At 55.0% G+C, this 22,223-nt stretch overlaps 1 protein-coding gene across 2 annotated transcripts in view; it reads left to right on the forward strand.

The window, feature by feature from the left end:
• Positions 1–22,159, forward strand: part of LOC144947028 (leucine-rich repeat and calponin homology domain-containing protein 1-like) — a 61,419-nt gene extending 39,260 nt beyond the window's left edge. The window contains exons 4-19 of one of the 2 annotated variants that reach the window (XM_078876167.1): positions 2,413–2,518; positions 3,026–3,162; positions 3,958–4,091; positions 4,773–4,851; positions 5,716–5,860; positions 6,553–6,647; positions 7,539–7,594; positions 8,319–8,450; positions 8,614–8,685; positions 9,204–9,249; positions 9,554–9,611; positions 10,317–10,490; positions 11,173–11,291; positions 11,912–12,049; positions 12,325–12,402; positions 13,543–22,159. In XM_078876167.1, coding sequence (XP_078732293.1) covers positions 2,413–2,518; positions 3,026–3,162; positions 3,958–4,091; positions 4,773–4,851; positions 5,716–5,860; positions 6,553–6,647; positions 7,539–7,594; positions 8,319–8,450; positions 8,614–8,685; positions 9,204–9,249; positions 9,554–9,611; positions 10,317–10,490; positions 11,173–11,291; positions 11,912–12,049; positions 12,325–12,402; positions 13,543–13,782 — 1,809 coding nt within the window. In that variant the 3' untranslated portion in view covers positions 13,783–22,159. The remainder of the gene's footprint in view (positions 1–2,412; positions 2,519–3,025; positions 3,163–3,957; positions 4,092–4,772; positions 4,852–5,715; positions 5,861–6,552; positions 6,648–7,538; positions 7,595–8,318; positions 8,451–8,613; positions 8,686–9,203; positions 9,250–9,553; positions 9,612–10,316; positions 10,491–11,172; positions 11,292–11,911; positions 12,050–12,324; positions 12,403–13,542) is intronic. The other variant, XM_078876168.1, reaches the window with a different exon arrangement.
• Positions 22,160–22,223: the final 64 nt, after the last annotated feature.

Consider the following 22,223-nt stretch of genomic DNA (forward strand, 5'->3'; position numbering starts at 1 on the left):
GTTCCCGTTTAATAAACACACGCGTACACGCACCACCACCACCACCACCCGGCGGTGTCGGCTCCTCCCTCGACCAGCGGGTCCCGCGGTCGGCACCGCTCCGCGTCAAATCGTCGGCGGCAAATGAACTGGAATGAGTTTGTTGCCCTTTGCCCGGCACCTCCGATTAGCACGGTTGGCTACGTCCGGTGCAAAAGAGGTTCAACCAAACAAGACAGTTTGGCCGCTCTGCTGACGAGCGTGGGATGATGTTTACCCGACCCCCGTGAACGAGACCACTTCGCCACAATCCCTCCGCCGGCTCTCAATCCCCCATCCCGGATGGATTTCAAGATCGCACCTTTAATCACTGAGCTATACAGTTCGGCCTGGCCACAATTCATGGCTCAAGAAAGTGTGCTTATCCGTGTGGACATTTATAGCGGCCAAAAACCCTTAAAGCGCGTGCTGTTGACTCTAAATGTGGAGGGAAAAACCGGAGGACCCGAAGAGAAATCCACGCGACCACGGAGAGAGAGAGAGAGACACGCAAACTCCAAATTATACAGCAGGCGTCAGGGTCGGGATCGAACCCACAACCTCCTGTATACCAGGCGAGGGAGTTAACATCTCACGACTGCGGTGCATTCAAGATCCCCCCACTCCCATGTACTCGCTCGCCTTTCCTCTCGGCTCACTCTGCTCTCCCTGCACACATCACAGCGCTCCAGCCATAGAGTCAATCGCCACTCAGTGGGAGTTCGCTCATTCTCCTCTGCTGCCCCTGTTGTCTAGAACCACCTTTCCCTGCCCCCCCAGTCATCTGTACTGCCAACTCCCCCTGTTTTTTCCTGTCTGACGGGACTGCATCTCTACAAAATAAACATGCCCACTGTTTCCATGCAGCATCTTGAGATGTGTTTGCATTTAGACACTGTCCTATATAAATCCAAACCGTGTGGTATTGCATTTTGATTTAAGGAAAAAAAACGCCACTTTTTTCAAATTTTTTTGCTGTGGATTTCACACCTGACGATGATTGCTTGTGTTGCAGTCGAAACGTCGTGATCATTTTATTGTTTTATATTTTTATTATTTTATTATTTCTGTTCTACGTGACTTGACCGGAAGAACCAAGCATATGTGTGGTATTGCTTGATATATTTGCCGTAAGCCGCGAGGCCGCGTGGCGACTAGCAAGATATCATGCTCTTAGTTTTTTCGGTAAAGTCACGTAGGTAAAAAATGAAGTTAAAATTAATAAAAATAAGTTAATAAAAATGACGACGTTTCGGAGGCAACACAAGTCTCCATCATCAGGTGGGACCGTCACAGCCAGATTTGCTGTATCAAGTGAGGTCGTGATTTTTATTATTTTACTTTTATTAATTTTAATTTCAATTTTTACCCAAGTGACTTTACCGAAAAAACTAAGAGTATGCATCCTTGCAGTCACGAAAGCTTAAAATCTAGAATTAGCATTATATCCATTGTTGTTCCACACTACGATGCCCTCGCTGCTCCCCCCTCCTTGACCTTACCCGCTCTTAACCAACCTGCCGAAGCTCGGGCCGAGCCCTTGGACATCTGTGAAAAGAGCTTTGTAGCTCATCGGATTCCTCCAGTCGATGGCCTTGGAAGAGCCCTCATCCAGCAGTGGATTGTCGAAGGGCTGTCTGTCTTGTCTGTCCACGTGCAGCCATTGCGTGCCTTGCGGCCCCCTCTCGTGGCCGCTGCGTGTAACGGCAACGTGACTGGCGATGGTTGCAGTGTTGCCAACAACCCGGCAAATTTATCGTCGGATATATGTTTTGCAACTTTACGCTTTGATGAGTTGGTAGCTGCTGCCTGGTTTCCCCCACGCGTGTGCGTGCTTGCCTGCGTGCGTGTGTGTGTGTGTGTGGAGCGGTAGTGCCTTGCGGCCCCCTCTCGTGGCACAGGTGGTGCATCAGCCAGTCATCTCGGTCATCTCGGTCAGTCGACCCGTGGCACCTGGGTCTGCCCCGTGACCTCCTGCCAGCGGGCGTTCGACACTTCACGTGGCCTCAGGGTGCACATGGCCTGGCACAAGCGTCGTGGTGACGTCACCGCCACTTAGTGGCGAATGGCGGTTGTTGTTGTTGTTGGAGCGGTAGTGCAGCGGTCGGCTCGCTGTGCTGTGAAACCGCCGACCCCGAATTCGATTCCCTATCACGATCAACACCAGCGACTGTTATCTGAACCGGTCCTGGCCCTCCCTTAGATCTACTCTGCCTCAAATGAGTACCTGGTGCGGTGTGCAAACATCGCCGCTTGGGGAGACAAAGGCGGCCGGGCGTAGTGCCGGCCACACCACCCCCTCGTGTGCCGTTGCGGCCTTCATAGAGTGCCCCGACAGTCTGTTCAGGCTGTTACCGGGGGGGGGGATATTTGTATTTTGTGACTGTCGCACAGGACGTGAGCTGCAACGAGTTGGAGGTCCTGCCGCCCGAGATGGGGTCGCTCGTCCTCCTGCGAGAGCTGAACGTGCGGCGCAACCGGCTCACCTGCTTGCCGGACGGTACGCGCACCGCGGGGGCAGCTCGCCGCAGCTCACCGCGTCCCGCCATGCCCCGCAACGCCGGCCAGCGACGCCGGTTGTAATCTTGTGAAAAGCTGGCACGCTCCGTGCCGCTCCGTACCACTCCCTTACCCAATACCAGCTCATACTTCTGTTTGTGTCACCCAGAACCACCTTGCACCACCCTACACCACCCTGCACTACCCAGCCCAAATCCTGCACCACCCAGAAACACCTAGCCCCATCCTGCACCACCCAGCACCACTCAGCACCACTCAACATCCCCCAGCCCAATCCTGCACCACTCTGCAGCACGTAGCACCACCCAGCCCCATCCTGCACCACCCTGCGTCACGCAACATCACCCAGCACCTCCAGCACCACTCTCCGTTACCCAGGACCTCCCAGCATAACTCAGCAGGCAAGCAGCGCCACCTTTGCTCCGCCCGGCATGAAAACCCAAACCGCCGCCCGTGCCCCCTGTGCCCGTCCCCGCGCGCTTTGCAGAGCTGTCACGGCTGCCCCTCGTCTCGCTGGACTTTGCGTGCAACCGCGTGACGGAGATCCCGCTGTGCTACCGCCGGCTGCGCAGCCTGCAGGTCATCCAGCTGGACAACAACCCGCTGCGTCTGCCCCCCGCCCAGGTGCGTGTTCCTACCCCCCTCCTCCTCCCCCCCGGGGCATCGCTAGCTGGGCCCTTCTCCGCAGGAGCTGCCGCCGGTTGTAATGGAAAACGACAGCAACCGCCGTGAGCTGAAATCGTGGCTACTTGGTTGCTGTTCTTGTCATTAGCATTTAAACTAAACAATTTTTTGTTATTTTACCAGGTAAGGCCCCCACTGAGCTATATAGCTTCTTTTTCAGAAGCGACCTGTCCACAAATGATAGCTCAACTAAGTGACTTACAGCGTGGATATGTATAGCAGCCAAATACTCAAAACGCAAGTTGTTTCTAAATGTGGAGGGAAAAACCGGAGGACCTAGAGAAAAATCCACGGGAACACGGGGAGAACGTGCAAAGTCCAAATAAACAGGCGGGATCGAACCCACGAACTCCTGTATACCAGGTGAGGTAGTTAACATCTCAGCCACCGCGGCATCGACATGGGCTGTTACGCTTGCTTTCCCAGGAAAGGCTTGCCGAGTCACGCGACTCTTTCTCAGGAGGGTCCTGCCAAACTTTATTCCCACCAAGTAATTTGCGGGTAATTTAATGAAATTTGGCAAATTTGGACCGTGACGATTACAAACGTGGTTCTCGATTTGCGGGCGTGGGAGTCTAGCAGCGGCCATTTGGGATAAACCTGTCGTTTGGAGACGAGGGATTTTGCGAGGTTGGCGGGGGGGGGGGCGCGGGGGGGGGGGGTGGCCTCCTGGGTTGCTCACCGCCGTGGCGGGGTGGGCGTGCGTGTGTCTTGGCATGTGCGGGGCCCGTGCAGGTGTGCGTCAAGGGCAAGGTGCACATCATGAAGTTCCTGACGGTGGAGGCGTGCCGCATCGAGGGCCGCTACGAGCCCTTCGAGACGCCCGAGCAGCTCAAACGCCCCATCCCCAAGCGTTTCGTGGACAGCTGGTGAGTGTCAAAAGACAAAGATCCCCGGATAGTCTCAAGAGACTGTTGGGGCAAGTGCTGTGGTGTCAGCGAGCACCTATGAAGGCCGTCAAGGCGCACGAGGGGCTGTGCGGGCAATATCCCACTCGGCCGCCTTTGTCTCCGCAGTGGCGATGATTTCACACACCGCACCAGGTACGCATTTGTGGCTGGGTCGACCTAGGGGAGGCCCAGGACCGATTCAGATAATCGTCACGTGTTGGCCATGAACGGGCATCGAACTCGGGTTACCGTGTTTGTAGCGCAGCGCGCTGACCACTACACTACTGGCTCCCCACTGTACCATAAAAGGAGCTCGTGAAAGACACTCGTTTAAGGCCGAGTCGACCTAGGGGAGGCGCAAGACACGTTCAAATATGTCCCCCCTGCACCAATCGATTTTGCTGTTGTTGTTTTGTCCGCGCGACGTGTGTGTGTGTGTGTGTGCGCGCGTGTGTGTGCTCGCGTGTGTGTGCGCGCGTGTGTGTGTGCTCGCGTGTGTGTGTGCGCGCGTGTGTGTGCTCGCGTGTGTGTGTGCTCGCGTGTGTGTGTGCTCGCGTGTGTGTGTGCTCGCGTGTGTGTGTGCTCGCGTGTGTGTGTGCTCGCGTGTGTGTGTGCTCGCGTGTGTGTGTGCGCGCGTGTTCCTGCGTCCCACCAACTCAGCGTGGAGGATTCAGTTCGCGAGCGCAGCTGGAGGCCAGATTCGGGCATCGTGAGCGACAGCGGCGACAAGAGGTTTGAGGTGAGCGTCCATTCGTCACCGACCCGGCGTTTTTGTTTTACGAGGTGACCGCCCCCCCCTCCCTCCCACGTAGGTCAGTCGGGGCCCTTCCGGGAAAAATAAACCCCCCCCCCCACTCCCGGCGGCTGGCCAGCGATGACAAATATTGGGGTGCGGCGCTGGCCCGCTGCTGATGCCGGCTTCTTACGTAACGTCTGTCCTGTCGTCGTTGTCGTCGTTGTCGTCATTGCCATCGTCACCGTCGTCATGATAGTCGGCTTTATTTCACGCGGTAATGACCACCATGCGCCCGCAGGTGGTCATAGGGTCGCAGGCTTTACGTGGTGGGCAGTAGAGGGCGGTGCAGCGAAATCCATTGTTGTGCTGTTCTTCTGTGCTCCCACATTTACTTTCCGCCTTCGCCGACAATGTCAAAAAACGCCCCCGCAGCCCGCGCGGAGTGGGGGGGGGGAGGCACTGGTCCAGCAGTGGATTGACAAAATGGCTGTAGATATACGCACAGTAGCCCACCGAGGCCTCGATTCTCTTTTACATGGGTGACCTGCGTCAAACAACACCAAACCACCATTCGCCACTAAGTGGCGGTGACATTACCATTGCGCTTGTGCCAGGCTTATTTGCACGTTAAGGCCACGTGAAGTGTCGGAACGCCCGCTGGCAGAAGGTCACGGGACAGACCCAGCAGGCGCCATGGCTCGACTGACTGAGACGACTGGCCCCCCGATGCACCACCTGTGCCCCCTACCGTGCAGAAAAATTTGAATATCTCGCGTCAAAACAGTTGGGGGGGGTTTAACAGGCACACTCATGCCATATGGGCTCGGTGCGGTTTTTCCCGCGTGCGTGCGTCCGCTGGCGCCACAGACCGAGGAGGAGCCGTGTGCGGAGTCGCCGAAGAAGTCGGCCACCTCCGATCCGGCGCCGGCATCGCCGCCCCCCCCCTGCTCCTCCTCAGTGGTGGTGGAGGAGGAGGAGAAGCAGCCGCCCCTGGTGAACGGTTCGGCTCCCGGTAAGGTCCGCGCCGATGCTTTCACCAACTCCCGCGATCCGTCGTCGGGTCTGCTTGGGGGACCGCTGCAGCGCTTCGTGTTGAGCCATGATATGCTCTCCCAGAAGGCCGTTGGGCACGTTTTGAGACGGATGCATGGAGACGCATCGTTTGTCTCATCTACTTTGTTGTTCATTTTCTCCACAGCTACGCCCGTGATTGTTATCTGATCAAATCGATGTCACTCGGGAACCCTCCAGCATGCTACAGGCGTTAAACAACGCACCAATTGTTGTTTATCTCAGCGGTGAGGAACAATCCTCGCAACTGCATTTAGCAACACGTCATCGGAGTTGACGTAGTTGACATGTTGCATTCCGTTAAAGAAGATAATCAGAAGGTTATTTGGCACCGAGTAAAACCCAAAGAGCTAAGGAGCTCTGTTTTTGGCGGCGACTCGGCTGGCAGACGACATCGGAGCATTCCACAATTGCGGATTTAAAAACAACAACGTAATAATATCTCAGTAGTGTCGTTTCATTGAGGACCAAGACGGCAGGGTGGTGGACGCCAAGAGACGAAGCGCTTCGGAGCGGCCACATCGAACGCTTTTCTAGCCAGAGCTGCGCGCAGAAATCCGGGAACCGTCGACGGGCAATCGAAGACTCGCGCGTCGCGACTCACAGGACGTGCGTTGTTTTTTTTCTTGACAGGCGCACGCCACGAACACGACGCAGCAAGCGCTCGCGAGGCCGCCGGGGTGCCGGTCAAGGAGCCAATGTCTGCCGCTCTCCCAGGCCACGTCGCGGTGCGTCCCCTCCTGAAGCGAATCATCTCGCTCGCTTTCAACAAAACCGGCGAAAGCGAGCAACGTCACGGCGACGGGGCGCCGTTTGCGGGGCCCGGTTGTCGTGGCCGTGTGTATGCACCTGTGTTGAACTTCTTTTCTGTGCTGTACGTATGTTGAACGTGTGTTGTGCTGCACGTGTGTTGTGCTGCACGTGTGTTGTGCTGCACGTGTGTTGTGCTGCACGTGTGTTGTGCTGCACGTGTGTTGAAGTTGTTTCTGTTGCACCGTAACGTAGCCAACCGTGCTAATCGGAGGTGCGGGGGGAAAGGACAACAAACTAAACACAGTTTAACACACAGGCTTTGGCGACCAATATCATCCATAATACAGGTTTTTTTAGTTAGATCGCGTAAATATATAAATGTGTCGTTAAACCCGCCACCACCCGACGCAGCAAATTTACGCGACAAACCTTACTAATTGGCTGTGTTGGGTGGTGGCGTGTTTAACGACACATTTCTATGTTTACGCGATGTAACCCAAACAAACTTGTATTATGGAAAACTAAACACAACAAGAAATTAGTTTTAAAGCTATTTTTTTAAGTGATGCCTCCTTTAGGGAGCGTTAGTGCAGCGGTTAATGCGCCACGCTACGAACCCTGCGACCCCGAGTTCGATTCCCGGTCATGGGCCTCTCCTAGGTCGACTCGGCCTCAAATGAGTGCCTGGTGCGGTGTGTAAACATCGCCACTGGGGAGACAAAGGCTGCCGGGGCGTGGCGCTGACCACCCTCCACATCGTGTGCCGTGGCGGCCTTCATCGGTGCAGCTCGCTAGCAGCACTTGCCCCAACAGTTTGTTGAGGCTACTCGGGGGATATTTGTCTGACGTCTCCTGTCTGCTTGCAGGGCAGGACGGAGGCCACGTCGAACTCGCGCGAGCCGCCCGCCATGGAGCCCCACCGGTGAGCGTTTTGTAAATCCCTTAACGGCAGCGTGAAATGTTCGCGGACGAGAGGGGGGGGGGAAGATCGGCGTGGACGCAAGCGCTGTGGCGTGCCACGGTTTGAGCCGTAGAGATGGCCGTGGTTTTTGGTTGTGGGTTTCGTGGAGCCAGTAGTTGGGGGGGGTGGAGACTGCGCGTGCGGGCGCCAGGCCTCGTCTTGTGACCTGTGACACAAAGGAGTTCGCTTGCTCTCTCCCGCGTACAGCTGGATGAATAACGACTTGTACGTCTGCGCGCAAGAGTTTGGTTAGAGATGGCTTTCGGTGCGCGCGCACGGCAGACTGCTTTGTCTGACTTGTTTTGGCAGTGGCGGCTGAGCGGAAGGAGGAGGGTGTGAGCGAGCGCGCGCGTGTGGCACGTGTGTGGCACGTGTGTGGCGCGTGTATGGCACGTGCATGGCTCTGTGTCTTGTCCCAGCGACCGGACTTCGATTCCCGCTCACGGCCGACACCAAAGACGATTTATCTCAATCGGCGCTGGGCCTCCCCTCGGTCGACTCTGCCTCAAATGAGCACCTGGTGCGACGTGTGAACATAGCCACTCGGGAGACAAAGGTGGCCAGGCGTGGTGTCGGCTAACCACACCCCCTCGTGTGCCGTCCCGGCCTTTATAGGTGCCCGCTAACCTCTACAGTTTGTTGAGGCTGTACGGGGGGGGGGTTGGGTTCTTTGTCTTTGTCCCAGGAGCGGCTCTGTGCAGTGGGAAGGGGCGTCGAGCGGAGAGCAGGGCAGCGCGGACGCGCACAGGAAACTCGCGAAGATGGACTCCATCCCCGAGGGGGAGCCGCAGGCCGGCGGGGACAACGGAGGAGACCGGTACGCCGCCACACCAACGCTGCCGTGGTCGTCGTCGATGACAACGCCCATCGCCGCCACCGTCACGATTGTCACCGTGGAAAGTGGCGGCGTGCTCGTTAAGCACGGTCGATTGAGTCGGAGTGTCTGTCTGACGGCACCGTTTGCGCTCCCCCGCCCGCAGCGCAAGTCCATCGTCTCAGCACGCCATGGCGGCCGGACAGGGAGGGGCGTCCGGCACCGCCGCGGCAAGCAAGTGAGCGACACACCCGCCAGACACGGCAGCACTCGCCGAGCACATGACCACAAGGCACATCCACGACCACGTAGCCACACTCCCGGCACGACCTCACACCCCTTGCATAACCACACACTCCCGGCACAACTACACACTCCTGGCACAACCACACACTCCCGGCACGACCTCACACCCCTTGCATAACCACACACTCCCGGCACAACTACACACTCCTGGCACAACCACACACTCCCGGCACGACCTCACACCCCTTGCATAACCACACACTCCCGGCACAACTACACACTCCTGGCATAACCACACACTCCCGGCACGACCGCACACTCCTGGCACGATCACACAGACGGGGGTTCGGGGGTTAGGTGGGAGCGTGCTGGAAGGGAATTGGAGATAAATGGGAAGCGGTGAGAAGGGGAGAGGTCTCACGGAGGATCTTGAGGAGGGCGAGCACGATCTTGACGTTTGATCCACGATCACGTCGTGAGCTTCTGACGTGTGCCGTTCCTCTCTTGCAGTGGTCCTTCAGGAGGACGAGCCTCCTCGTCCTCACCACCAGCACAGGTGAGGCTTCCCACATTAACCCACTCGTGGTGTCAGGCGACCTCCTTCTCGCCTTCATGCCGAGTACACTCGACTCCTGACGGCTCGCAATCTGACCGTACGTCACCTGTGCCCTGGCCGTTAGACCGGGTGAGTAGTTGCTCACCCGCGGAGAGCGTCCGCTGCCCTCGTTGGCGAGCGGTCGTGCCGTCCCGGTCAGATTATCGACCGCGATACAACCGCTTGGCGACCACAATGTGCCCGCTTTGTGACGGTGAATGTGATCGCTTTGTGACCGCGCTGTGACTGCGTGTCGCACCCGCAGGAGCGTGCGGCAAGTCACGGTGGCGACTGGCATCCGTTTGGCCTCAAGCCACGCTCAGGTAGGGCTCCGGGTCGCTCGCAGTTCATACGTCGCGCGTATGAACTCGTACGGCGCGCGCGCGCGCTTCACCGGCGTTAAACGCGCGTCCACGCACCGCGGCTTGAGTTCATCGGTGTGCCCTGTGCTTGTGTATTGTGCCGACTAAAGCAAACGTCGAGGTGTTGTGGTTACTAACAGTGTTTAAATGTCTCCATTTCACACGCACTTAAACACTGTGACCGCAAAACTCTTGTTTCGCCACCAATCACGTAAAAATCCTCACGCCGCCATCTTTATCATCTTACCCTTTGATCCGTGTCTTGCATGCCCCCTGAACTGAAATTCCATCGGAACTCGAACAATGAATTTCGACACTTTTTCAACCTGATCCTTTGAATCCATCCAAGTACACTTAACAAAACTCCATCTGTGTTCGCACTCTGAACTTGTACCTTCCCTTCACCATTCTCTTATAAATGATGCACTTCACTCCTGTGCTGGGATCTGCAACCATTTTTCAATATCGGTCACCTTATCCCTGAAACACACAACGTCTACACACGCGTGCGTGATTTTGCGTGCTTCCGTCTTGCTTTGGTTTGGCCTGCCCTGCCTTCTGCTGCCCTAACCCTGCCCTGCCTTGCATGCCCCCCCCCTCACCTCGAACTCTCCCCGGCTGCCCGCTCGCTCGCTTGCTCGCTCGCTCGCCCACTCCTAAAATCAGCCGCTGCGCCACCGCCCGCTAGCGCACCGCCACAGCCACCAGCAGCGCCATGCCCCGCCGTTGCAGCCGCCGCCGCACGCGTGAACGGCCCCCCCCTGCCACAGAGGCAGCAGAATGGCGCCGAGGGGGGAGCCCCCCGTCCTTCCCCCGCCACCCCGACCGGCGACTCTCAGGGTAGGTGGTTTTGGGGGGTGGGGGGGGGGATGGCTGCCGTCCGGAGCGACCGAAGCGGAATCCGTTTTGACCGGCGCCGGGGAGAGATTAGCGGTGCTCGGGTGGTGCTGGCACGCTGGTCGACGGTGATCAAAAACCGCGTGTTCCCAGCTGCTCCACCGCCACCCCCCTGCTTCCCCCGTTGCCAATAATGGCACGCGAGGTTCCGCCGTGTGGATTCGCCACCCTATAACGCTCCGTGTCTTTCCCCCACCGGCACCTCCGATTATCACGGTTGGCTACGTATGCTGCGAAAGAAGTTCAACGTCCAGTACGTATGCACGGCGCATGTGTCTAGCAGAGCTCGTCAAGTGCTGGATGTGCATTGTGTTGGTTATTGTTTTTTTAAGTTGTGGGCATGCGACGACGCATTGATTCATTCATTGGTACTTCATTCATTTAATACCGCGGTGTTCATAGTTGCCCTTGCGCTTACTCGGAGTCGCTGTATGTGTTAAAAATGAATGTGATGTGTAAGACGGCCAAATTGTTACATGCCTGTTAAATGTAATCGGTTTCATTAATTACGTGGGATAACACTCAAAATCTCCACACAGTTCGATTCAATCCGCAGATCGATTCAATCCACAGCATAAATTAAATCCACAGATGGATACAATCCGTTGACTCGTCTTGTTCACAGCGTTCAGCCTGCAAAAGGGCCGGCTGCATCCGCTGTTACCGGAGAACCCCAACTTCACTGTGCGGAGGAAGATGGAGCAGATGAAGGAGGAGATCAAACTCATCGAGCAGCTGAGGGAGGTGAGGCATAGGTGGGGGTGGGGGGGGGGGTGTGCTAGGGACAAAGACAACGGACCCCTGTATAGGCTCAACAGACTGTCGGGGCAAGTGCTGTTAGCGGGCACCTCTGAAGGCCGACACGGCACACGAGGAGGTGGGTGGCCAGCAGCACGCCCGGCCGCCCTCCTCTTCCCAGTGGAGGCGGTTTTACACACCTCACCAGGTACTCGCTTGAGGCTGAGTCGACCTAGGGGAGGAGGCCCAGGACCGGTTCAGATATATAATCGTCACTGGGGTTGGTCGTGAGCGGGAATCGAACGACACTACCGCTCCCCACAACCATGCCTATCACTGGGCCAGCGACACACATCCGCTAACAGACGTATTGTCGTACCCATGCACACATCTAAGAAGTCTGCTAGAAATGACCTGCGAGAAATGTTGTTTTTTTTTACGAGACATTACAGTTGTTTGTTCGCATTCATTCGGCAATGGAAGTGGATATCCTCGTTTCTTGCCGCGGTGCGTTTCGTGCCGGCGCCTTGCGTCGCGTCACGCGCTGTGCCGGTTGCCGTCGCAAGCCGTCGCGTCCCTGCCGCTCACGCCGTTGCGTGCGCGCCCCCACGGTGCCGTGTGCGCAGAACATCGAGTCGCGGCTGAACCGGTGCCTCCCCCTCGACATGGGCTCGGCGCTCATGGACGGGGTGATGCTGTGCAACCTCGCCAATCACGTCCGCCCGCGCTCCGTGCCCATCATCTACGAGCCGTCCCCCGCCGTGGTGCGTGCCCCCCCCCCGCCGCTCCCCCCCCCCCCCCCCCCATCGACACCACCCCACCCCCACACCAGGGCCGCTCGACCGTATTTCCCGGTGGATCTCGTAACGTCTAAAATAAATTACTCTTCTTGTTTTTTTGGTTGCCGACCCCTGGGCTTGGTCAATGGGAAGGCTTGCGAGGCCCTCGATGCTCCGAAACCAGCTGACGTCCAAGAGCCTGTTGTCATATTCTGATCGTCTCTCTGTGGTGATTTTTTGTTTGTGTGTTTTTTTTGTAGCCGCAACTCTCGATGACTAAGTGCAGAAAAAACGTGGAGAGTTTCCTGAACGCCTGTAAAAGGATTGGAGTTCCCAAGGTAACGTTGCGAACGGGTGGCGGCCTTGAACGAAGCAGTGGGTTTACGGTCACGTTTTATACTTTTTGTACTCTCAGACCGTCGTCAAAGGCCATAATAAATACAAAGTCGCCGCTTATATAAACAAACTCAACATGTGCCGCTGCTGTTATGGGTAATACTACGATACGTAATTTGCTTTCGTGTCGCCACGTGAAAATGATGTTTTTAGTCCATCACCCTTCCTTGGAGCTTACGGGAGACTTAATTCTTTCCAGCAGCGTTTGTTGATGCCTGTAAACTCAGGACCAGTTTCGACCTTCTCAAGCCACGTCGGCAGTTTTGTCCTGGCAAATGCTGCCGCATTTTGAGATGTCGGCAGCAGCGCGACATGGTGAAGCATGCTATCGTGGGTCAAGGGTAACAAAAGTTAGTGGGAGCAGTGTGAGGCTTACATTCTATTCCAGATGCATGCTCCTTCCCAGTTTGACTCGTTTTCGGCAGCGGTTTATAATCCATCGCCGTCATTGTTCTGCCCAAAAAAGAACGATTCTGAAACCCGACAGGGACCGGCGTGACATTTCGTACGGCGTGTTTTGTCTTCGGGCGACCGCTTTGTTCAATGTGCCAAGCAGAGTCTGCGTCAGCGCTAGCTCCTAACGCCACCGCGGCGTTTCGACGCCGTTATTCGTCTAACGAGCTTCTACGAGGAGCGGCTTGGCAGTCTCCGTCGCGCTCCGAGCGTTGCACATGTTACTAATAAATGTGTTTTTGTTTTTTCTGTCTCGTCCCTGCCCCCCGCCGCTCCCCCCACCCCATCTTTGCGACCCCTCAAATTTAATTGAATGCCGAACTCATTCAATTGTCTTTTCCCTCAATGCATGATGTTAACCACCACCCCCGGGTGTCCCTTCCTTTCCGTTCGAGCCTGCGGTACTCCTCCCTCCCCCTTTGTAATCCTCTCACTCCCTCCGTTGGTCTTTTGTTTCACCAAACTTTCCGTGTTTGGGACCCGAATCTCGTCGCCCTCTCCCTCCCCCCCACCTGCATGCCTCCCATCGTGCACTCCGGCTGCCCTGTCCCACCCCGAACGCACCCCCCCTCCCCCCACCACCCCCCCCCCTCCTCCCACCCCCCCCACCCCCCACCGCGTGTGTGCAGTCGGCGCTGTGCTCGCCGTACGAGGTGACGCAGGGGAACCTGTCGGCCATACACGTGACCGTGTCGGCGCTGCTCGAGCAGGCCGAGCCGCGGCCCCTGGGCGCTGACGCGGACGCGGCCCTCGCGGCCATCCCTCTGATGGGCCGCCGGCCCGTGCACGAACTTGTCGGCTTTTGTCTCTTCTACCTCCTCGCCATGCTGATGCTGCTCTACGCACTGCACGGGGTCTCCCTGTTCTAGCGCCGATACGTCCGCTCGCGCGCCGTCGGGGGTGCTTGACCGCGGTCGGAGGTCCCCCCGTGCCCCCCCCGCTCTCGAGGGCCCCACGAGAGGCAGGTCCAGGGCCCTCGTCACGACGGAGACGAACCCCGACTGCTGCCCCTGGAGGAGGCCGCGGGCAGTCGTCGCGCGACCCGATGACACGCCCCGTTGAAGCCCCGTGACTCTGCCGCTTTGGCGAACGCTCGCGCGTGATTGGCTGCGCTCCCCCCCCCCCCCCCCCACTCGATGTTTCAGCTGCGCCACCGGCTCCAGCCGTGCAGGCTGGGTCGGTTCGTCGCGTTCGCACCCCCCAGGGCTTTTCACCCTCCCGTCATTGTGCTGCACATCTCTGTGTCCGCTGTCCTCTTCCTCCTCCTCCTCGTCCAATCATCTTCCTCCTTCTCTACTTGTTGGTCGTCTTCTGCCAAAGTTTTCTAAACGCATCGCGCAATAAATGATGCCCATATTTATTTATAGACAAGCATGGTGTACATGTTATAAAGTGCTTTGTGTAATTTCCCATCACCGTAAACATCGTATTTAATATCGTGTACAGTAATGTTTCCCTCCCCCCCCACCCCTTTCACTTTATTCCATTCAAGTTGTATTGTTGTTTTTGTTACATTATTTATAGTTAAATATAATCGTATGCCAAGCATGCATTATATACGCTACTTTGTTCTGCTTTTGTACAGTGACTCACCGTTTTGTTTCGGCTTCACAGTCTTTATTTAAAGTTAACACACTACTAATTTCACTTTGGCGTGACGCATCCTGTCTGACTTTGGGTTACCATCATCCCCCCCTCCCCATGTCCACTCCCGTGCCCGCTTGTCCTCCAAGCATACTCGTGTTGCTCCCCGTATCGTTCTCCCACGTGTCCCCACGTGCCGCATCTCTTCCCGTTTCCGCCCTCCGCACCAACCCCCCTTCCACGTACCTCCTTAGTGAAGCACCTGACACCCCTTAGTCCTCCCGTTTCCCCGCTGTCCGCCCGTCGTTGCGTGCACATAGCCATTCCAAGCTTTGCACTTAGCATTTACGATTAATCAAAAAACAATGACGAGGACTCGCAAAGCAAAGAGACAAAATGAGCGAAAGCTGACCTGACTTTCGCCGAAAAGCAGCCGCTTCTCCTACGTGGCTGCCCCACGTGGTGGGGAGAGAGGGGGAGGGGGTGCTTTCACATTCCCCCTCTCGCTCGGCGGATGAGACGGTGTGTTCACGGCCGGAGAGCGGTGCCTTCCTCGCCGCCGCTGCCGCCTCTCACCCCCTTGCCTGTTCGTCTCCACGCGGTCGACCTCCGTTAGGACACAGAGCCCAACTTTTGACGTCTTGCGTGCTGTACGTGCGTTGAACTTCTTTCGCACCGTATGTAGCCGGCCGCGCTAATCAGAGGTGCGGGGGGGGGGACAACAAACTGAACACAAAAAGCAGTTGTGAAGAAATTCGTTTTCAGGCGAGATTTAAAAGTGATGGTCCGTTGTGTTTTTCTTAATTCACTAAAGGCTCGCCCGTGCCTACTTAAATGTTAGCTCTCGCACGAGTTATTGTTTCTTTTTTTAAAAGCACTACTACAGTAGAATTCTGCAGCCATAGTTGTGAAACTATCTCAGTGGAACTCCGCCATGCCTCTCCTTGTTGCCAAAAAAAAACCTCGCACGCTCCCTAAGTGGCTTCCTTCCACGGCGTCTCGCCCACTTTTCACGCCCTTTAACCTCGGGGGAGGTCAAAGCCTGAGAGCGCGGATCTCTCCATCAAACGCAGCTCTCACCGGGCCGTACTTTCTCCCCGGTGTTACCTCCATTCAGCGCTTTCCTGGAAAAGTTGGACCTCGCGTCGAGCTGGGGAACGCTCGCCGCTCGTGGCCACAGCGGCTTGCAGCGGAGGCGGCAGCGCTGAGCCGCGCGCCTTCCGCGTTCATGAAGTCGTGCCCCCTGGGAAAATTTGGGGGACTTGGTTAACGCCGCACAACTCGTCGCACGGTTTCTCCTCTCCGTACAAGAGACCGAGTAGCAAGTCCTGGGTTGTGCGAGACTCGGCGTAGGCGACCTTGGATAAGTGCTGGTTACAGGTTGGCTTCGGAGCGGTTCTGCTAACTTTAAATGCTTTGGTTGTCGGGAGTAAAAAAAAAAAACGCTAAGAGTGGCCGAGTGGTCAATGTGGAAGCGGCCGTGCACGAGGCGTCACTACAAGCGCCTGTTCTTGCTGCTGTGGCCCTCTGCGGTCGGCTGATCCGCTCTTTCTATATGCAACGTGCTCCTCTTCGCACCTTAACGCGGATATGAATGTAGGGCACCTTAAAGAGGCCCTCTCTTGATGTCCACCGTGCAATCGACGTACATTTTCCCAACGGAGGGGGGTGTGTGTGGGGGTGGGTTTGGGCTAAGGTTTCCCGACCGCTTGTGAAGATGGGATATTGCTCGCGATGTAACGCAGCGTGACGCTGGTGTGTGGGTGGCTGTCGGTGCGACGGGAACCGTCGATGCATTGTCCCCCCCCACCCCCCCCCCCCGAGTCCTGACTGAGCCTGTGGCCGTTGTTTTGAACCCAGAAACCCTTTGTGCAGAGATCAAAAGTGGGAAGTGTTGCAATGTCAGCGAAATACAATCGCGTGCGGCGCAGCGGAGAGCGATCCAGCCGCGCCGACGCTCTGAGATCGCTTTCACGCTTGCGCCCTGAAAATGATGCCTTTTCCTGCTCCACTGCTTGAGTGTTGCTTTGCTTTGGTACGCTTGAGACCAGCGACTAACAGAACGGAGAGGGACCTGCGTTTTAAAAAGATCACCTTTCACCGCCCCTGACGGACGGCCCCCATGGTGGTGCTGCCCTATCCGCAGATCCGAATTGCGGTGGCTCGGAGCTGACCCTGCCGAGAGCACGCGACCGTTTGTACGTATGTGTGTATGTTGAACTTCTTTCGCACAGTACATAGCCCACCGTGCTAATCGGAGGTGTGGGGGTAAAGGACAATAAACTAAGCACAATATGCAGTTCTAAAGAAATAAGTTATCGATGTAGACGATTTCAAAGTGCATCGCTCCAGTGGCTTTCTAATATCGGAAGGAAGAGCGTTCCAGACGGCCGGAGAAGCGCAGCTGAAAGCGCGCGATTGCGGTGCCCGTCTTTGTTCGATAGCCAAAAGCTGTAAGTAGAGCACCTGCGACCCCTTGCGATCGCTGCACTGGCACCCACAGTGACGCATGGTTCGCTGTGATCGCCCCGGTGTGTTGTACATCTACAGCGCTCCTCGGGTCCACTGCGACACCACCGCTCCCCTTTCGCGGCCTTTAAAACACAGGTCGCTCCTTGCGCCCGCTGCGCTTTGTCCGATCGCATGGCTAACCTTCGGTGTGCGTGCACGCTCTGGTACAAGTGCAGTAATATTTCTCCCCGATTTTTTTGGTTCATTCTAATTGTCATTTACTATAAATAGTGCAAACAAGGTTCCACTGGCCCGGGGGAATTATGCTCCGAATTTGGCGCTTCCATGCGTTTGTTTTACTGGGAAGAGCATTCTCAAGGGTTGCGCTGAAGCGCCTCGCTTTCGCTGCCTCGCGCCGCGCCCTTCGACGCCCGCGCGTCAAAAAAAAAGACCGCGTGCGTTGCCGCCGTGCGAACACCGAAACCGAGAAGTGAACAACAACAGAGTGAAAAGTCTGTTGCGGTAAAAAAAGAAAACGCCAACCAGACCCTCACCTTGCCCCTAACCCAAATCAAACCAACCCACCAAATTCTAGCCCTTCTATAACCAATATCCGTAACTCCATCTTTGGCACAACGTTTTGTTCACTTTCGATGTAGGGTGTTACCACGAGCATAATTCTACCCGTGGAGCCACCTGTTTGCCGGTCGCCGTGATTAAAAGCATGTTCCTCGTTAACATGGCCCCGTGTCCGTGATGCCCCCCCCTCCTCCTCCCGATCCCTCCCTGCATGTGACCTTCCCTCCATCACGGCCAGGAGCGCCTCTGCCTACCGCATGACATTCTGGAAGAGAAGGGCCTGGCCAAGGTGGGCCTCACGGTGCAGACCCTGCTGGAGATGGCCCACGCTCGCTAGCTCCCCCCCGGTGATCGGGCAAAGCGGTGGCCAAACTCCAGCAGAGGAGAGGTCCTCCCGTGGGTCCGCCCGTGCGATCCTCACCTCGCGGTGTGAAGGCACGAGAGAAGGGCCGTCGGCCAAGACGATGGGCGGCTTTCTCGGCCGTGGTCCTCCCCGTGCCTGCGGTGTTCACCTGTCATCCCATTTTCTGCACTAGTCGCCTTGTTTCCATCGTCTTGTCTGGACCCTCTTGCCCCCCCGCCGCCCCCTCCCGTCGCTTGTCTCTGGAGTCTTTCCCTGCCGGTGCCCTCCTCCCCGCGCCCGGCTTCTTGAACCCACGAAGCGGCCTCGAATAACACGCGCGTGACTTTCCTCTTGAGCGCCCGTGTCATGTCACGCCACAGATTCCGTCGGTTGATTTCATACTTGGCAGGCACGAGCAGTTATTTCCGTGTGCATTATTTGAATCAAAACTGCTCCTGCATCTGCTTCGCACCCAAGGCGGGATTTTTGTTGTTGTTGCAAGGACGCGTGCTCGTGGATTAAGGAAAACATGCGTGCGTGTATGTTTGTGTGTGGTTTGTGTACCTAACAGCAGTCAGTCGGAGCGGTGAATATGTCCGCTATGCAAGTATGCCAAGCTTTGTGTGCGCTGTTCACAACAGTCTTCGTGTCACTTATTTCACCGTCATTTCAAACATTCCACCTCCTCGCTCGACTTCCCTTTTCATGAACACATTTTCCATCTCCATCCCAACTCGAGCTGAACCTAATCTATAAGATGTAACAACGAGTCTGACAGTGTGTCTATTGCTTATTTTGTATGTATCGCTGTGCTCACATTAAGAGCAAATCTGTAAGTGATAAGTAATGCAGATCTTGTATCAGATGTTAGTGCTCAAGTTTTTTTTTATAATCCCAATCGAGAAGTGTTCCTCCCCCCCCCCCTTAAAGCACACACGTGGTTAAAAAGAAGCATTTACCTCCGCATGCGAAGTCGTGGCGCGAATTACACTGGTCAACACACTTTTTCTGGCATAAGGTATTCCAACTGTTTTAAGGTCATTTTGGGGTGCTGATTCCAAATCTGGCATCAGTTTTGTCTATCACATCAGGTTTTGAGATATCAAATGTTGCATTTTCAATCAATACTGCAGAAGAAAAATATTAAATAAATGTGGATATCTACATAAAATTATATTATAAACACACTATCCTAAAAATACAGCACCATATTTTAACACTAAAGCAGTCACTGACTCGCAACAACTTGCAATCATAAGTGACAGAGTTAATTTCGGGTAAAATCAATGAAAATGTGGTATGCCGATAGCATAAAAATGAGATGTGATAGAGCAAATCTGAGATCAGATTTGGAATCAGCACCCTGAAATTAGTCTAAAACAGCTGCAAAAGTCCAGGCCAGAAAAAAATGTTTTTTTTGTTGACCAGTGTTATCAACTCTCATGGCACAAAACACAAAAAGCCCAACTGTGGGAAGGCGTCTGCAAGAACCGAGTGGAGGGAACTTATGGTGTAAACTTTGGGATCTTTTTTCCCCATCGCAGAGATAATCGTCTCCCTTGGGGGGGGAAATCTGTCGTTCTTTCGGTTTTCGTCAATCGACAGTAACGATATCAGCACGTCCTGTTTCCGAGTTCATTTTTTTGTTTGTGCGTGACAGTGGCTGGTTTTGAAACGTTTTGTTTTCAATGTATTTCCAACGGATTGACTCAACCTAATGTTTTGACTCGAAACCGCCAACAAACGCCAAAGAGTCGGTGTTCGCGCATACAGCCACGGCGAAATGCGCTTTTTTTGGGCGGTGCAGATGTCCACTTGGGCCGATAAGACACCATCAGTGTGAGTGAGGGCCGCGAAACCATTTGGGGAGGGGGGAGGGGGGGTTTAACAGCACGATGTGTTTTCACATCCGTGCGTTGTCGGGAAGGCCGCACGCCAGGGTCCGCAACGAAAGGCCACCAGGGGCCCGCCAGTCACCCACCAGTTTCCCGCTCGGCCTTGCAATGAAGAGCCACGCTGTCTTTGGATGATCGCTTCTAATCGACCTTGCCGCTCGTCCGGGCACAGTCTGGACTTAGAACTCCGCTGACACTTTCTGACGTTCAATGCAGCTCCCACCTGATGAGGGGGCGGGGGGGAGGCCTGACTAACACGCGAGGCCTCCATCTGGCTATCCGGCCTACCCAGGACACGGATGCGGCGGTTATACAAGAGCCGCGTGCCCACAGGCCCAGCTGTGAGACGCTGTGGGGGAAGGGGACGTGAGATCGGCCTCCACTTAGTTGGTGTAGGCCAGTGGTTCTTAACGTCTTAACCAGAGGGTGCGAGATGCCATTTTTGGCGGTTGCGAGATATGGACAGAATGTTTTTGTTTAGAAGGTAAATCATCTTCTTGGTTCTTTCGGTAAAGTCACATAGAAGGGAAGTAATAAAATAATACAAATAAAACATAAAATAATTCTCACGACGTTTCGGCCACAACGCAAGCAGCTGAATTCCATTCAGACGCTGTCTCCCCGACAGACCTGGTGTTCACCTGAGGACGGCTATTATTTTATTACTTCCCTTCTACGTGACTTTACCGAAAGAACCAAGAAGATGAATCCCTGCAGTCACGAAAGCTTTAAATCGAAATTTAAGGTCAATCATCCAAACACATTAAGCACGGGCACGTAAGTACAACTTACTTTGTTTCAAGAAACCTATGTAGTCACGTCTATTTAGTTGTTACGATAGAGAACCAAAAGGAGGGGGTGCAAGGCTGCAGTGAAGGTTAAGAACCACTGGTGGGTGGTAGGCGTGTGAGCTACTGCGCGTTCTGCGAGTTCGCTCATTCTCCTGCGCCGTCCCCCACAATTTAGAACTCCCTACCCCAGCCAAACCTCCCTGCCCCCCCTTGTTCAATGATCTTTCTTGTTTTGCGTCTGCCCACGACTGCTTCTCCACGTAATTAATATCCACAACGTTTTTTGTTTGGTAGTCTTGAGAAGCAGTCTGATATTATTACAAATTGTATCGCTTCCTGTGGTTCCCCATCTTCGCCCTAATTGAGAGCACGTGCTGATCGTGTACAGGCACCACACTGAGTTGGATCTACACGTTCAGTGGCGACTCAGCCTCGCAGAGCCCCCCAGGGCCATTCCTCTTGAGTTTCCTCATTTCAGTCAGGGGCTTCTGTACTTTGTATTTATTTGACAATGTTGCATTAGCCGAGAATTTTAAATGAAGTGTTTGGTCTTTAGGCGCAGTAATGATTTTATTCCGACTGGGAATTTTGAACTCGGAGCCGGGAGTGTTCGGTTTGTGTAAAATTCCCGATTTCATTTTAGTTTTGCACAATTATCGACCTGCAGTAGCTTTTAATTCCACGGGATTTACCGTTCACCGAGTAGCGGAATTCCAAATGTTGGGTCTCGATGGAAAATTACGTTCGAAAACGTTCATACCACGTTTGTGAATATCGTTTTGTTTAATGAGCAAAAAAGACGCTTACCCACTTCAGCACAACTTTAAATGTTTAGCAGGTGGCTCACCTTGTGGGCCCAGAGTCCTCTGTTGAACATTAGTGTTCAGTGACAAGATCATGAGTGCATGGCTCTGGTTAAGAGATACATTTTTTAAATATATATAATGACGGAAGGTGTTAAAAAGTATCCCCCCCGTGTTAAAGAGAAGTTATTCCCCAGCAATTCCTCCCAATCGATATCATGCCTTACCCAGTGCAAGTTCCACCAATGCGACATTTTGACCAAAGCTTGTCCATCCGTTCACTTGGGTTTCATAGCTGTTGGCCGGTGGTTCCCAACCAGTTTGGTCAAGGCCGTGGCAAGAGTTTAGTGACATTTCTTGCAGATTCTACGATTCGGTCGTTTTAATGGAAAAGGGTACGTTATTGGGGCACAAAATAAGTTGGTCCAGAGAGGTTTGGAATCACCTGCCCATAGATTGTACCACGAAATGTGTTCCGTTCTGTGTGTGTGTTGTCTAACCAACATAATTCGTTAAAGCAATTGTCATCGGATGCATTTTTTGCATTCTTTCCTCCCCCACCAACTTCTTCAGTGCTTAATTTATCGTTAAGCAGTTTCAAAACAAACAAAAAAGTGCCTACAGCATATGCAATGTGTTTCTGGGGAGCTTCTATAGCCCACGCACCGCTGCGCTTGTGGAGCCGTGTCCGTCGGCAGTGCGCGAAGGGCCACGGCGTCACTAACTCCACGTTTGGGTTTCACCGCGGTCGATGACCCCCCCCCACCCCCCACGTCCCCCCCCCCCCACGTCCCCCCACCCCCACGTCCCCCCCACGTCCCCCCCCCCCCACGTCCCCCCACCCCCCACGTCCCCCCACCCCCC

Source organism: Lampetra fluviatilis, chromosome 43, assembly GCF_964198595.1.
Source record: "Lampetra fluviatilis chromosome 43, kcLamFluv1.1, whole genome shotgun sequence".
Classification (NCBI taxonomy): Eukaryota; Metazoa; Chordata; class Hyperoartia; order Petromyzontiformes; family Petromyzontidae; genus Lampetra; species Lampetra fluviatilis.